At 38.6% G+C, this 16,456-nt stretch overlaps 1 protein-coding gene and 1 long non-coding RNA gene across 4 annotated transcripts in view; one reads left to right on the top strand and one right to left on the bottom strand.

The window, feature by feature from the left end:
• LOC308613494 overlaps positions 1–16,456 on the top strand; it is an 84,925-nt gene that overhangs the window by 25,217 nt on the left and 43,252 nt on the right. The gene's annotated exons all lie outside the window — the stretch shown is intronic.
• SLC12A1 (solute carrier family 12 member 1) overlaps positions 2,375–16,456 on the bottom strand; it is a gene marked incomplete at its 5' end in the record, with an annotated part of 91,309 nt that continues 77,227 nt past the window's right edge. For all 3 annotated transcript variants that reach the window (XM_081227092.1, XM_081227091.1, XM_081227093.1), the window contains 6 exons: positions 2,375–3,218; positions 4,243–4,310; positions 5,664–5,799; positions 11,945–12,031; positions 13,743–13,854; positions 14,094–14,225. In XM_081227092.1, the coding sequence (XP_081083218.1) occupies positions 3,083–3,218; positions 4,243–4,310; positions 5,664–5,799; positions 11,945–12,031; positions 13,743–13,854; positions 14,094–14,225 (671 nt within the window). In that variant the 3' untranslated portion in view covers positions 2,375–3,082. The remainder of the gene's footprint in view (positions 3,219–4,242; positions 4,311–5,663; positions 5,800–11,944; positions 12,032–13,742; positions 13,855–14,093; positions 14,226–16,456) is intronic.

The following is a 16,456-nucleotide window of genomic DNA, read 5'->3' on the forward strand; positions in this document are numbered from 1 at the left end:
TCTAATTTAGTAGGCTTAGGATTGTCCTCAAGAATCTATCATCTTTTTTTTTAAAGCTTCCATTGAAAGAGCTCTAAACTTGAGTATTGAGGGAAGAAATTGTAAGGCAATGCTCCCAGTGTGGCCTTCCTTACATAAGAAAGCTTTAAGTCTATATGTACCTGGCTATGTTGTAGGGATGGTGGCAGGGTCATCAACCGAAAAAGTGATGAAGATTTTGAAAAGTCATTGTGAGAGAAGGGTAGGGACGCTGATGAGACACATGTACAAAGTGAGGGGAAAGAGAAAGCTGGACATCAATGAACATGAATGTGTAACCTTCTCCTTCTTGCTCAACACCCTGAGTATAGACATGGAGATAGTAGGAGGTTGCGTTAACAGAGTTGGGTAAATCAAAGGACAAGGACAGGACACTGAGGACTACAAAAATCTGTTGGCATTTGACCATAGCCCCCATCCTTTCGATTTTCTGCTACCTTAACCTATATTCCCAATACAGCTGCTCTTGACCTCAAGATCACCAGTCCCTTACTAGCACCCATCCCTGTTTTTCTCGGTCCATGTTCTCCTCCTTTCTTAACCTGGAACCCAAGGGACATCCCTTCAGTCACTCTTTTGCCAGTAACCCTCAAAATATTAAATAACTAGTTTAAGGTAATACCACTAATAAATGGTGAAACTGAGACTTGAACTTAGGCCAGTCTGAGTGTTTGTTTGTTTGTTTTTTGACCAGTACTTTATATGACCCCTGCAGTTTTGTCATGGTGATAGCCCACCCAGACCCTGTTTAATGAAGGACTTATTGCCGCAGCATCTGGGAGTGCTGTCAGCAGACAGACTTCAGCTGTCAGGCCCTTTGGTGTGCCTCACCTGCAGAGAGTTGCCTCATCCAAGTTCACACTCCTTCCTGGGCCACTCACCTCCAATGACTGATAAATGTGGGAGTATAAAGTCCTGGCCCTCTCAGCCCTTCTTGGGACTACTCTGAAGGGACATTCTGTCTCCAGAGCTCCCTGTGAGGTCACTGAGACTGTCCTTGGGACTGCATCACAGCTCACCTTTCCCTCACCCTTCCACAGGTGTTAATCCCAAGGGCACTCCTTAATAAACCTGCTCCACGCTAAACTCTCTCCGAGTCTGTTTCCTAAGGGACCTAACATGACAGCTTCTTCAAGAAACGAGAGCCAGAATTTCCTGTTATAGAAGTCATATGACTCTTCACCTTTTCCAGAGACCCTGTCGAGACCCTATCAAGTGTTTTAGGGAAGTGTCAGATCCAGATGAAGCCTGGTGCTCCTTGCCCTGGTCACCAGGATGGCATCTAGCCATTTGGATTTCAGGTACATAGGGCTCAAGAGAGAGGGCTAATCCAGGCCTGAGTTAAGTCCAATGGTGTCAGATTTGGAATAGGGATATCCTGCTGCTTAAGCTTTGCTATTTCCCTTTTCCCTCCCTAGTCATCCTTCTGAGGCCAGAGTCTGGCCTGGAAGACTAATCTTGAATCCCAGCTTTAAACAACCTGCAGATGAGGCAACCGATTGAAAATTTCAGGGTCACATCTGATACACCATTGCACTGTGATTTTTAAAGAAGATGTTGGGGGTAGGAGTTTATTAAGTAATTAATTTATTTTTGCTCTGTTGGGTCTTCATTTCTGTGCGAGCGCTTTCTCTAGTTGTGGCAAGCGGGGGCCACTCTTCATCGCGGTGCATGGGCCTCTCACTATCGCGGCCTCTCTTGTTGTGGGGCACAGGCTCAGTAGTTGTGGCTCACAGGCCCAGTCGCTCCGCAGCATGTGGGATCCTCCCAGACCAGGGCTCTAACCCATGTCCCCTGCATTAGCAGGCAGATTCTCAAGCACTGCACCACCAGGGAAGCCCTGCACTGTGATTTTAGTGACTGGAAGGTAAAAACATGACCTAGGCCAGAGCAAATGAATTTGAGTGGTTTTATTTCAGGTTGATTTTTTCCCCTCCTATTTTATCAGTTAGAAGAAACAGTCATAATATGTCAGGAAAAAAAATAAGCAAGCCATCCATCAGAAGAAAAATTTTGGTTGTTTTTTAATATGATTAAGTATTATAGGAACACTAACAAATGAAAAAAAATCGATACTTGTATATTCCAAATTTGCAAGTTTCTCCACTTCACATTTTAATTATTCTTTTAAATCTATACAATCACTGTATAAAGTAACTAAATATATGATTCAGGATATATTTCTTTATAACAGTTAGAAAATGTGTGGTATTTGGTTTTCAATTAAACATCTATGAAGACTTCATCTGTGCTACCCACTTAATTAGAAAAAAAATATGCAAAGTAATACCCTGCTGGAAATGTCTAAATAGGGAAAGCAACTAAAATTTATATATTAAGGATGGAATATATTTCATTTAATTGGAATATATGTTGCCTCCTAATCCAGCTAATATATTTTTCAATCAGCCCCAAATTGAAGCCGTATGTTATCAGCGATCTCTCAGATCACTCTAAGTGTATAATCTGTGTTATATTAAATAACCTCATTTAGGTAACTGCTTTAAACATTGTGTAGAAGCAAGTACTTCTTAAAGGTTTCAGTTATTGATTTTCAAATCTTCTTTGTAGGTATAAGCTTCTCAGAAGGCCAAGCATAATCACGTTTCCTGCCCAGTTGGTCTTTTCCTTTGATAACCACCCATGGTTACTAAACCAGCCTGTCAGTAGGCATTTAATGAGAAACTGCTGGGGGCTGAAGCCTCTACCAGGGCCTAGAAGCAAACAGAAGATTAGGTGTGCCTGGAAAAGCTTACAAGAAGTTGGTGGTTTTCATGGGCATAAGCCAGCATGGGTTTGCCTAATCTTCTTGTTTTTCAACAGAAATGACAAGATGTTTTTCTAGGGGTAGCATTGGCTTTGACACCCCCTTAAGCTGATAAAAAAAAATAGCTCCTATTAAGTAATAATTTAAAAAGTGACAACGTTTACTTGGTCTCCAGAGGTTTGCATATCCACAGATCAGATTTATAACATGAAGTACTGGGACATGTCTCCTACTTATTCATACATTAAGTTAAAATGTGTTCTAATCCTTTATCTTTTAAGAATAAAATGTCAGGACATTTTTGTGATTTCCTCTAACTAGTAAGACAGGAGGGAGGTTCTTTGTGAGGATTTCCAGCCAAGCCATGTACAACCAATCTGATATAGATCCTTTTCTTGCCACCGGAAGGCTCCTGACAGCATGGAAGAAAAATAAAGAACAAACGTGACAATTAGTACAGGCAGTAACATTACTAGTTATCTGAGCTGTGTAATAACAAGTGGCCTGAACCTTTTATGTGCCTTCCCGACAAAATGAAAGCATGGAAATTATTTTGAATACAGATATTAAATTGATATACTTCTCAGATAATATAAATATCTACAAATGAGAAAAATAGGCTTGGGCATTGTAGGGTAGAGGCAAAGCATAAGTATAATAAATTTTCACTCTTTAAATAGAAAATGTGATCAACCAATACCTCTCCCCATTTTTGGAAAAAATGACTTTTCCTAATGGTTCAAAGCTCTTATATTTGGGAGAAACAGCTGTTTGAGCCCTACCACCCGATTCAGGAGAACAATCTATGTCTTAAATGGATAGTCCTCCAGTGTAGACCTTGTTTGAAGACATACTTACCTTTGTACATAGGAGTCAGTTCATGAGGTATAAATGTGAAATTGTTGGTTTTCATGTTTAGCAATGAATCTTTAGGTAAACATTCATATTTTCAGCAGGTACACCCCTAACGTTTGTGGAGTGGAGGGCAAAGAGTGGAAATGGAAAAGCCCACTCCTTTTTCTCCTGCCCTGGCCTCTTCCCCCATGGTAAAGAGCCTTGCAAACATGCTATGGACTCCATACCTCAGGAGCAGCTGTCTAGGGAAGGGGCCTGGGAACCTTGGTAGCCAACTTGGGGCTAATTAGGCAGGGAATTCCAGGGTCAGGTTCCCTGGAACCTGGGAGGAGCCAGGGTTCTAGATGGGCATGCACTATGCCCCTGGCCCTTTGGGTGGGGAACACCTGGTGGAAAGTCCAAATGGAGCCCTCTAAAGCCCATGGGCCTCAATTGTCAGTGTCTCAGGGTGGCCTTTATTTTCCCTCCCTGCCTAAAATCCCACATGTTCCAAATTTAACTTTCCACCTGAATAGTTGTGAGCTTTTAAATTCACAACTAAGGTTTCTCTGTAAGTCTTAAATGTCTGCAATGATACTTACAGGACTATGAGATTAGCAGCCCTTGAGTGCTCCTGTAAGAGTTCGTTCAGTCGAACTTGGCGGTAACTCTGTGGACAACATTCAGATTTTGTTGAGGGCAGTTTTCCCAGAATTATGAATGAGAATTTATCTTCTTACCTCAAATTATGGACAAGTAGAAAAACCTCATTTAAAAAAATTACAGTTATTTCATTCAAATTTGGAAACTTCACAGTGTTTTTAAAACTCATGGGAAATTTTAGAAACATAAAGAATAAGACCATTGTGCTATAGTGGCTTATTAAATTCTAGAAGAAAAAAGTAAGCAACATGGATAACGGTAAAAAGAAGATAAGAATGGCCAGTGCTGGGGAACAGGTTTGCAGCTGAAGAAAACTAACCTAATCTTGATACTAATTTGATATCCGAAGAACATAGGTTATACCCTAGTCTATCTTTATTTAAGCTCTTTGATTTTTACCGGCACAGGGGACTGGTTTCAATGAAATAGTCACCAAAAGACACATTTGGAAAAATAACTACATTAACTATTTTGCAGTGATGAGAGTAATATTTATTATTACATTTCACTGGTTCAGAAACCAAGGTTTAGATAAGTGATTTGCTCAATTATATGAAAACTTTTTGTTAGAACTGGGAAGTTTATCACACACAGAGCTTATGATTCTTAGCTCAGTATTTTTCCACTAAATTTGAAAGGCTTTTAGTATCTCCTGCTCTAATTTGTTCCAACTTCATCTCCTAATATAATTTATTTAAATTTTGTAGTTTAGAGGTTCTTTTGGTCCTTTTCCTTGAACGTCTAATCCAATTCAAATGTCAGTTCTGCCTTATTTTTATGTCCCTGCCCTTTTCATCATCCTCACTATTGCAACTTCATTCAGCTCAGGCCACTAGGGTAACTCCCATTTTATTGGGTTCTCTAGAAGAGCCCACCATTTTACATCCGTCCTACAAGATGTGCTGGATCCAACTTTCATATTCATTGCTCCAATTACATATTTTCTCAGATCCCTATGTTAGTTTTTATAGCTAACTTTATCAGGTTAAAATTCTTTGTTATTGTCTCAAACTGTGAGTCAATCTATATTTACTTTTCATATGTATTGACTTAAATTATTTTAAACTGGTGGGTCTGTCTCCTGTTCTATAAAATTAAATTGGAAAGAAGACTTCACAATATGTATCAATAACCTATTTTAACTTAAAAATTGATTTTATACTGAAAAATGAAAACAATTTTCTAAATCCTCATATTCAATAATATGATTGAAAAAGCACTTGAAATATGGAGAAACCCTGGATCTTGAATAATGAAATTATATAATAGATACATTAATTCTTGATCTTTAAATCAACCACAATTTTCTTTTTCAGCTAGTTAGATAGCAAAGTAAAGATTAAGGGAGGCAAGTCCTTACCTTTTCCTTGACTGCTTCCAGTTCTGCATCTGTAATTTTCCACGGAGTTTCTCTCTTTAATTTCTCAGCAGTTGTTAAATCTTTGCAGCTTTCATGGAGACGATATGGTTCAATCATTTCTTCAAAGAATTTCCAGCTGAAATTGGAATTATAAAAGAGGCCTCACAGTGGGAAACCAACTCATTATTTCACAGATACTCTAGGTATGACTAGCTCTGCTGGCTACAGAATCAGAGCTGAATGTCATGCAAATCTTTTAAGAATTATCTTTGCAGGGGACTTTCTGTGAGTAAAACCATGGCTCTAGTAGTGCCACCCTATCCAGGGAAAGGCCTTAACGTGTGTGAGGCCTTGATAGCCTACTGGGCATTAGATCCTCAATATAAATACACAAACACACAGATAGTAATTATTCTGCAAATACACGTTCTACATAATAGAGTCAAAGACACAGTTGTAACGTAGACACTTCAGCCCATAAATGAGTTTCCTTCTGCTTACTTTATAGATTCTATGGGAGACATTCATGAATTAATGTAGGAGATGAACTAGCATCCCTGGGAGTTGGATAGGGTTGCCCTCCTCACCTTTAGGCCACATGGCAACACACACTCATGGCAGGAGCCTGTGGGCAGGTAGGAGAACAGTAACTAAGAGGATCAGGGAAGTGAGTTCAATGGCTATAGAACAATTTGAATGTTTGCTGTAAATAATGTAGCCTTTGTCCTTCTGGTATCTGCTGTTGCTGCCTGAGATTTTCAAATGGCTATTGTTCAGGTGCATGTTCGAGGAAAGAACAAAAATCAATAATATTTTAAAATCTGAGGGCATTTTAGAGTGATTAAGAAGAAATCATTGAATAGAAAAGGAGGAGCAGCATCTCAGAGCTGTGGAACATTTTAAAAATTGCTGAAAAATCTCATTCTTATCTTTCATAAGAATCTCATAAGACTTTCTTTTTTTAAATAGATTTATTTAATTTATTTATTTATGGTTGTGTTGGGTCTTCGTTGCTGTGCGCGGGCTTTTCTCTAGTTGTGGCGAGTGGGGGCTACTCTTCATTGTGGTGCATGGGCTTCTTACTGTGGTGGCTTCTCCTGTTGCGGAGCACGAGCTCTAGGCACTCGGGCTTCAGTAGTTGTGGCACGCAGGCTCAGTAGCTGTGGCGCATGGGCTTAGCTGCTCTGCGGCATGTGGGATCTTCCCGGACCAGGGCTCGAACCCATGTCCCCTGCATTGGCAGGCGGATTCTCAACCACTGCGCCACCAGGAAAGCCCCAAGACTTATTTTTAAAATAGCACAAAACAAAGTTCATAATTTATAGGAGTAGTTGTCTTTACTATGCTACTGTAAGATGATCTCAAATACAAAGTTTTCTTTGGTTTTATATAATGTGGCTTACTTATAATTTAGTAACTTTGGAATGAGTGATAATTAGAATCAATGTGATGTTAGGTTAAGAAATTAAAATATGAAGCAATGAGTTCAGTGATCTCATCAGTTGTCCTGATTTAGGATTTGTACAAAGTACAGAGATTATAAAGGAGTAGGTTGTCCTTACCAGTGTGCTTTTTTTAAGGAATTGAAGAGATACTTAATGCAGTAGATTTCTGATGCCTTTGACTTATTTAGAATGGTAGACAATGACAGGGAAGGAATAAGACTGATATGCCCTATTATTCTTTCAACCACACAATACTTTTATTTGCTCTTCCTCCCAACAGTTCTGTGCTTTCAGAGACCTTGGCGGTAATCAGTGCAAAGTTGCTAGCCTAGGAGAAAAGAGCCTGGGTTCTTGCTCCAGCTCTTCCATTGTCCTCCTTGACCTGGATAACCATGCCTATAATAGGGGGTAACAATGGCTGCTCAAAGCTGGCACGTGGTTGGTGTGTGTTAATATGATGATTTGGGTGACAGTGCTCTGAAAAGTATGAAGTGCCCTGTAAAAGCAAGGCATTCATTTTACTCAACAGCCATAGGACTGAGGTTAGCAATTGACAGTTTCTCTGTTTAAGCTCTACATATAATTATTTTGATCAGGATAAGAGTTTTCTTCACATCTCAGCCCAGGTGCTTATTAGAAAGAGCAGTTCAAAAATAGTTTCCTAAGAAATGGCAAGTGGAAAGGAGATTGCTGGTTGTCCCCCCGGCATGCATACTACGTTTCTCCATTGTAGTTTGGGTGGGAATGACTCTATCCCCAGCATCAGACAGTCAATACAATTCTATCCTTTCTGCCAGACTGATTGGCCAGGGTGGGCACATAACCCAGGAAATCTTGACCAATAGGCACCTTGCATTTTACTGACCACAACAAGTGGCTCAGTGGCTTGGGTTGGTGCTACCTGAATGCAGCCAATGACCTGAATTCAACAACTGGGGAAGAGACAAACTTTTTCTCCCACTGAACACAAATGAGCAAATATGTAGTTCTGGCTGCTATGGGCATTCATCTCGGTTTTATAAGCTAAATCAACTTTGATTGATGATTTCATAATATAAGGTAGAGTAGAGAAAATGAAGGAGAATTAGCCCTTAATTGTAAAATTAACCTTCTAGATCAAGGTTCACCTGAAAGCCAAAATACCCTTGGATTTTTCAGTTAAGTTTGATAATAATTTCCATTATTTAAGTCACTATGAGTTAAGTTTTCTTTTACTTGCAATTGAAGCATGCTAAGTGACACAGTAGGTTATAATGGGGCTGTATTTGTCCATTTATTTTCTCTAAACTCTTACCGCTCCTTATCTATGTTTATCTTTGATTTCTTCATCCTAAGGCTCATCTCTGAGTTGGCCATTTTCCATTCTCCTAGCTTGGTGATCCAAAGGTAGCTCAAGATTTCTATTTGATTCTTATTAAATCTGATCTTTCTTATAATTATTTTTAATTGATTCTAGAATAGGTCAAATATTACGTACTATTAAATATAAGTGAGAATTAATTTAATTTTAAAAATTAACTTATAGCTGCCCTGCCTTCCCCATCCTTGTTCCTCATAATAACAAAGTTAAAAACATTTTTTGACTGCATAAAAATTTCCCCCTAAGTTCATATAAGATTCCTTCTCACAAATTAATGTATTTGTTGTTTTTGTGATCACACTAGCATCTTTCAACTAAATTATCTAATTAATTGCTTCTAGTTTCTCTCTGATTTCTGTTTAAAGATTGCTGTTCTATTGGCCTATTACTTTTAATTCAGTCTATACAATAAAAAATGAAATTTAGCCACAAGAGCTTTTCAGTTTTCCCTGGCCCAATTATTTTCTCATTAACTTTGCTTTTGTACTCCCTTCCACCCTTGCTCTACCATATTTATAGATAATATTTTTATGATAGAATGTCTCCATCAAGACTTGCTCATGTTTTATGGGTAGTTGAAAGATCTATTAAAGGCAATTGAAGGACAGTTAACATTAGCCTCCAACATGGAAATCACTGACAAACTATTTTCAACATTGTGTGAAAATAGTGACCAAGAAAGAACAGTGATCAGGAGATAGCTGTTAATGGTAGACAAGGGCTGCCTGACCAACAAGGCCCATGTGAAAGCTGAAGTTGAGACAGTGCTGTAAGCTTTGGGCCCTGGGCCTGGGGCTGCATCAGCCCAGAGGAAGAGTTCTCTTTCTCTTATTAAACCACTCAGAGGAGTTGCCTTTTAAAAATTATCACAGGGCTTCCCTGGTGGCGCAGTGGTTGAGAGTCCGCCTGCCGATGCAGGGGACACGGGTTCGTGCCCCGGTCTGGGAAGATCCCACATGCCGCAGAGCGGCTAGGCCCGTGAGCCATGGCTGCTGAGCCTGCGCGTCCGGAGCCTGTGCTCTGCAAGGGGAGAGGCCACAACAGTGAGAGGCCCGCCTACCGCAAAAAAAAAAAAAAAAAAAATTATCACAAAGGTGCTAGGTTTGTTACCAGTGGCCATTTGTGAGATTTACTAAATGACCATTCTCTGTTCTAAAATTTACCTTCAAATATTGGAAAAGGCATTGCCAGCATTGGACATGTGGTTGTTTTATAAAGTAATATGGCATCAGTTATAGCTGAAGACTGAAGAGAAAAGAATGGCACTTCCAGCACACCTTTTCTTGGTGGTCTTTTGTCTTCACACCAGGGTACATTCACTGCAGTTATTCTAGTAAGAATGAACTTTTTTTCCTGCATCTTCCTCAAGACCTTGAAATATCACATTGAGAATCTCCACAATTGTGAAAACTAATTCATTGTTTTTTTCCTGAGAAAGGGGAATAGATCTCTTCACTGCAGGATGTGGAGGATATGTAAGAAACACCAAATCAGAATGGTGTCTAAAGTCAAATTTAGATACCAGGACAAAAGCACAAATGCCTGGGTCCTTTGTTTCTTACGACTGTGCATAGAGTTTTCTCCTTGAGAAGAGGAAACCATGGAACAAAGGTCAGGGGTAGGAAGATGAAGAGTGTCTAGCCTGTGATGGACACTCAAAGAAGGAAGAGGCATGGTTAGTAAAAGAGATACATCAACATCCTCAGAGATAGGACAGAAAGGATGGGTATGCAGCAGGTGACCATGGCAGCTGGGCAGAGACTAGCACAAAAGAGAGGGAAGGAAACAGGGACTTGGGTAGAGAAAACCATATTGATGGGTAAAGAGGCAAAGGATATAGAAACGAATTAATCAGCAAGCACAGACAGTCCTTAGCTGCTGATAAGACAAACAACAGCAAGAAGAATTCACCTGCGAGAAGTAGGTGACTGATTTGTGCCCAGCGTTGAGCCAGGGCTTATAGAAAATCCAAAGTCAGTAGGGGACACTGTGACTGTGCTCTAGACAACAGTAAATAGTCCTGTACTTGCAGAGCACTGGCAGGCTCTGGCCTGTTGCTAAGTGGCACATACTAGGGAATCACTGGACCTGCTGTGTTATGAAAGAGAATGCATTCCTACCAATTAGAGCTATAAGAGGAGCCCGTTTGATCACATCACTGCAAAAGCCAAGAGGCAGCGGCTTAGGAATTAAAATTCTTCAAGTGAAATGTGGAAGGCTACCAGAGGTTACCACATGACAGTTCACTTCATATCAGAATGTTAATTCCATTTACCAAGGAGGATGATAAATCTGTTCTTAATTTTTTTAACTGTTTATAACTATAACTATAGAAATACAGGAATGAAAGGCATTAGTGGTATATATGATGTAAGGAAATACTACATAGTAATAATCCAGGTTAACCCTGTCAATTATAGCTTTCTTATCACAGTTAAGATGTTTCATAAAGCTGTTTTAACTGACCCATAACATTGAAGGAATCATGAATACCCTCAAACTATATGAAGTTCGAGGTTGCCATTTGGTCAATAAGAATGCATCTTAAATCTGGATGATTTTCAGTTAGTTATTAAGCTCATCCGGGATAACAATGAATCAAAAGAAGGTAAGAGCAAGAAGGCTCAAGGAATATGGAATTGCAATCCATCAAGAACTGCAGGAGGAAGGAGAAATGATGGTCAGCAGAAATGAGAAGAGGTCCAAGAGTCCAGCAAGGACCTAAGCCATACTGAGACCTTCGTGTCTCCCTCTACTCTAACCCTTGGAGACCCCATTCCACACCAAATCAGATGTATTAAACTGCATCTAGATGCAACAGTAAATATGATTTTGGACTGTAAACAATTGAAAATATTTTTTAATTGCTAAGTCATTTCTCTAAGTACTTTAATTTATAATTGGCTGTGACTTTCAGACAGTCTTCTTACACCTCTGGGAACTCCTTTTAAGATCTACCTACAAATTGTTTTCAAATATCATGGACTTGACAAATTTAACAACCAATGAAGTTAAAACGATGTTGTTTTGAAGACATTTAAACAATTATTTCAATGTTTTTCATTTAAAAGTTTTGGAACCAATACACTTTCTTGCTAGGCTTCCCATTCAGGATGCCCCACCAGTAATGTTAAATAATGAAAACTTACCCTGACTGCTCAGGTCAGAATTGTCTGAGCTTGTGCTTCCTGTTCCTCTTGCCACCATAGAAACCAATAACATGAAGGGCAATTCTAAAATATTAACTAAATGGTGTTTCAACAATTCTTCCTCTCAAGCTCATCTTCACCTTAAAACCTTTTCCTTCCATTAGAACGTGACAACTCTGTGTCATGATTATTTGAAATCCCTTTTTATTATATCCTATCAGGACTCACTGCAGTAAATCCATAACATTTTTACCTTCTAATAATTAACACAGAAGAGAAGGCGAGAGTACCACGAATAAACAATGTGTCTTGTTAAATGTTTCATACCTTTCTTTGTTTGGCTTAATGTTGATGTCACCAATGACATGGATGTCTGCAAATTTTATCCTAAATTTGCTCAGGAGGGAAGCCATTCTGAAAATATAAGAGAGAAACACTTCATCATTGCATATTTAGCTATTTTCAATCAAAGAGTTTTGCTTTCATGTCTTATTTCAGCTTAGATTTTGGACAAAGGCTTTGGTTAGTGTTTGATTTTCATTACAGTACTTGATGAGTACAGATAAATGTGGACCAAGTTATTCCATTGAAGGCAAGGAGAAGTTTCTGTAGGTGCAGTCACTGGAAACAGCAAACCCAGCTCTGCCTTCATGTTTCAGGGAAGATACTGTGGAGCTGTCCACTCTTCCTTATCATTTGGAAAAAAGAGAGCAAGTTCCAATACTTATTGACTATTATGGATAATTTTTATAGACTTACAAACTACTGACAAACTAATAATTATTATGTATTACATCATTATAGATTAAAGGTTTTTTCCCCTAGAAACTGAAAATTTTGATATAATTTCAAAGTTACAAAAAAGTTACAAGAATAGTGCAAAGAAAGCTCAGATTCACCAGTTGTTTATATTTTGCCCCATTTGATCTGTCATTCTCTTTTTCTATCTACATCTGTCTGTCTATATATTTTTTGCTTGCTGGCTTTCTACCTCCTACCTATTTTCCATTTTAAAGTAAGTTGCAGATATCAGGCCCCTTTACCTGTAAATACTTCAGTGGGTATTTCCTAAGAACAAGGACATTCTCTTTCATAAACAGAGTACAGTTTTTGAAATCAGGAAATTTAACACTGATGCCCTACTACCATCTAATCCACCACCATTTTCAAATTTTATCACTTGTCCCAATAAGGTACTAGAGGCTTTAAGAAAATGTAAATTATTGTAGACCTCATGTTAGTTTCCATTTTAGTATGACTCTGTTTACGAGGAATTAAATATTTATAATATCTCTCTAAGAGGGGGGAGAAAATGTGAAAAACTACTGAATAAGAGCCAGTCACTATTTTGTGATTTCTGGAAGGAGCAGTTCCAGGAAGGGCTAGGACTTAGGCATGTCATGAGGGACCAAATGCCGCCAAAGGTCATTCTCCAGATTTCCGCCAGAGACCTTTGGATGCACCACACTCTCGGCATGCTTGTTGCTCTCACAACTACAGATCAACTCTCCATGGCTAAAGTAATAAGAAAGACACAGACTTACACCGTGGGACTTATTAATTTTTTTAATTAGAAGAGCTATCAACAGTCATCCATTTAAACACTTTCACACTACAAGTGAAAAACTGGGGACCCAGATATGTGCAGTGACTGTTGCAAAGTCTTGCAGCTTGTTGGTGGCAGAGCTGTGGCTCGGACCAGATGTAGTCTCTCTGTTCTCTTCTAAGTGTGCTGTGCTAGAGTGACTGCTGTGAATTAACGGGTTTGAATCTCCCGGAAGAAACTATTGGACACAAATGCCTTCAGGCTCTTCCTTTCTTGAATGCATTTACAAGTCAGAACAAAATAAACATTATACAAGATAATGATACTCTCATTCAAGACTTGAGATGAGGCTTCTGTGCCAAATGCTTGTTGGAAGCATTTGTGGAAGGGGATAAAAGGACTGAAGACAATGATTAGAAAAATTACACAGATAATTTACTGACCAGAAACAAGTAAGCTTGAGGCCTATCATGGTGACCTTGTCTTTAAATTTATTGTGCCTCAAAGATGCTTACAGTTCTTAAAATTAAAGCATTAAAACAGCAAACATCCAAACACAGGAGTGATTAAATTACTTACGTAATTTTTTCTTCTTCAATGCGATTGATCTTCCCTCCGACATAGATTCTTAATTTACAGTCTTTCCATTTTTTTCTGAGAGTCAAGATATAGGGGATAAGGAGTGTTAACCCTAACAACAAAAAAAGAGTAGATTATGACAAAAGAATGAGCATATCCAACTGAAAGGAAATGAGTAGCTTCATATCTTTATTCTTTCCCACATTCATAGCTCCTACATAATTTAAATCTTTGGAGAACACAGAAATGTTATTCTTTAACTGATATCATTTCATATACGTTCCCATGCAGTTTGTTAAATTTATCAATATAGAAATTCTGCTCCCTAGTGTATATTCTGGAATTTTTTACCTCCATCATCAAACAACCACCAAACATCAATTGTGCCTTTTCCTTGCTTCTTTTTAAATTGGGTGCTGGCTTCCACCAGTTTCTGGTTGATCTCCCCCACATGCATCGACTGGATTGTGTTAATGCTGCTGTCTGTAATGAAAGGGAAAGTAGTACATCCATTTGTCTTTTGAGGAAAGAAGCAAAATAACTTTCTAATAAATCTCTTCAGGAAAATAGAGGAAGGGTCATGAATTTGTGTATTTTATACTTATGGGTAAATAGTGAGTCCTATTCTCCAGAAAAGGAGAGATAAAGGTCAAATTCCACAATAATTTAGATCACCTTCAATAGTTCAGAAAAACTTGATATTGATCTTATGATTACAGTTTTCATTATAAAGCAGCAGATTTTTTTTTTCAGATCCTTAGTAATCTCTCTCAGAGCAGAATTATTATTTAGGCAGGTACCAATACTAAATTATCTGATACAAAAGCCAAAATATCCCGATTTTTCCAAATTTCAGGTATAACTCAACTTATATTTTCTGATGTACTTAAAAGTAGAACATGTGGTTATTGGTTTTCTAGAGATAAGCAGAAGAATCAGAAGTACTCCTTCACTAGACAGTTGTTCACTTGAGCGCAATTTTGGTGTAAATTCCATCCATGTCTGGATTATAAACGTTGTCAGGGACCATAAGCATCTTGACTCTCTATGACCCTTTGGTCCTAATGTGGGCCTGGCTTACTCTTTTGTTTTCTCTTCAAGGAATCTGTGAATCTAAGGTAAAGCCATTTGAGCTATTTGAATCTCTGTGAATGAGATGAAAAAGCCAGGAAATATGATTAAAAACACCTTTTCTTGAGTTATAGTTAAGAGTGTACATAAAGTACTTAAAAAAAATTTTAATGCAATTTCCACCCTAACATGAACACAGCAAAAGTGTACCAGGGAACTAGGGCAGTGTTTGCTCAGAACCGTTGTTCCTGTTTCCCAGTAGGGGTTTCCTTCCTACTCCATATTATATTATTTCTCATTTCCACATCTTTGAAAGTTGTGACTTCATTGCTGTATTTCAAAGCGATGGTGTCAGCATAGTGCTTAGAGTAGAGCTCACAGCCTCTTCAGAGCTTCCTCTCTGATCTAAGAGGTTCTGAGGATGCTTTGTTCTGTCTTTTGTTGTTTTCATGTTTGGGCCTGTCGGTTCTGAAGCAATTATCTCATATTGTTTGTATCTCCCTAGGACCGCTAAGGGAGAAAATTAAATATCTTTACAAAACGGACCAAACTCTGCCCCCACTTATATGCAAATCAAAGCATCCAGAGGACCATGTATGAGTGCCTGGAGGCAGAGTGGGTCCTAACTCAGAAGAGTCGTCAGCTAACAAAGGCCTGGAGCAGTGAAAGGGCCTACTTCAGAGCTGTGTTTGAAAATTTAGGTGTTGGAAACAAAACATAACATAATCTTGCTTTTCTGAACAATGAGACATGTTGACTTTCAGAGGTGTATATTTTTGCCCAAAGTATTGCGATGCAGAAACAGCGTTCCAGAATAAATAAGTCCCACTTTCACTAATAAGGACCTTAATGCTTCCCTCCTCCCCGTCAGCTAGAAAACAGTATGGGTTATGACTTCTGAATTTCCCATTGCTTTTCACATTGTACCATTGCATAGTGCAGATTCAATGGATAGTTAATTCTTCTCGTGGGTACATGAAATAATTGAAAAGGAAAGAAGATAGTAGTTAGTATCCAGATGGTCTTATTCTAATATTTACACCCTGAAAGACCTGATGTAACTCCAACTTTAGATTCAAACACATCATTTTTCTAGAAAATGTCCTTTTAAGGGGACAGAGGCACAGTAGGTTCTCCCCTAGCCCATGGAATGTTCCTGGCACCCAAGGGTACCTCTAGTGTTTGAAGAAGGGAAATGTTTGGATTTCCTATAATTCTATGTAAATATATAAAAATGTTGTATTACAGGTTAAATTTAGTCCTTGGGTCACAGTAGGAAAATAAGCAAACAGAACCAAACCTTTTCCAGGGTAGGAGACAACCTCTTTGAAGGGCCTCTTTGAAAGGTTGGCTCTTATTAACCTAGACCAGCAGCTAAGTCTCAATTTGGATCTTGCTACTAGACTTGGAGACCCTGCCAGAGAAATGATCTTTCCTGGGCCTTACACCAGTAAATGACTTCAGTAACTATGTAGGATTATTTGTGCATGAAAGAAAGAAATGTTAACATTCTAATTTTCTACCAGCAGAGGTCGCTGTGGACCTCATTAAACTCAACCCGCAGTGTTTCTGGAAAGAAAGCAATTTTCAAAAAATCAGTTACTTGAATCACCTGTTTATTAAACTTATAACAAGGTCTCATT

The sequence above is a fragment of the Mesoplodon bidens genome (assembly GCF_964165515.1).
Source record: "Mesoplodon bidens genome assembly, chromosome: 3".
Lineage (NCBI taxonomy): Eukaryota > Metazoa > Chordata > Mammalia > Artiodactyla > Ziphiidae > Mesoplodon > Mesoplodon bidens.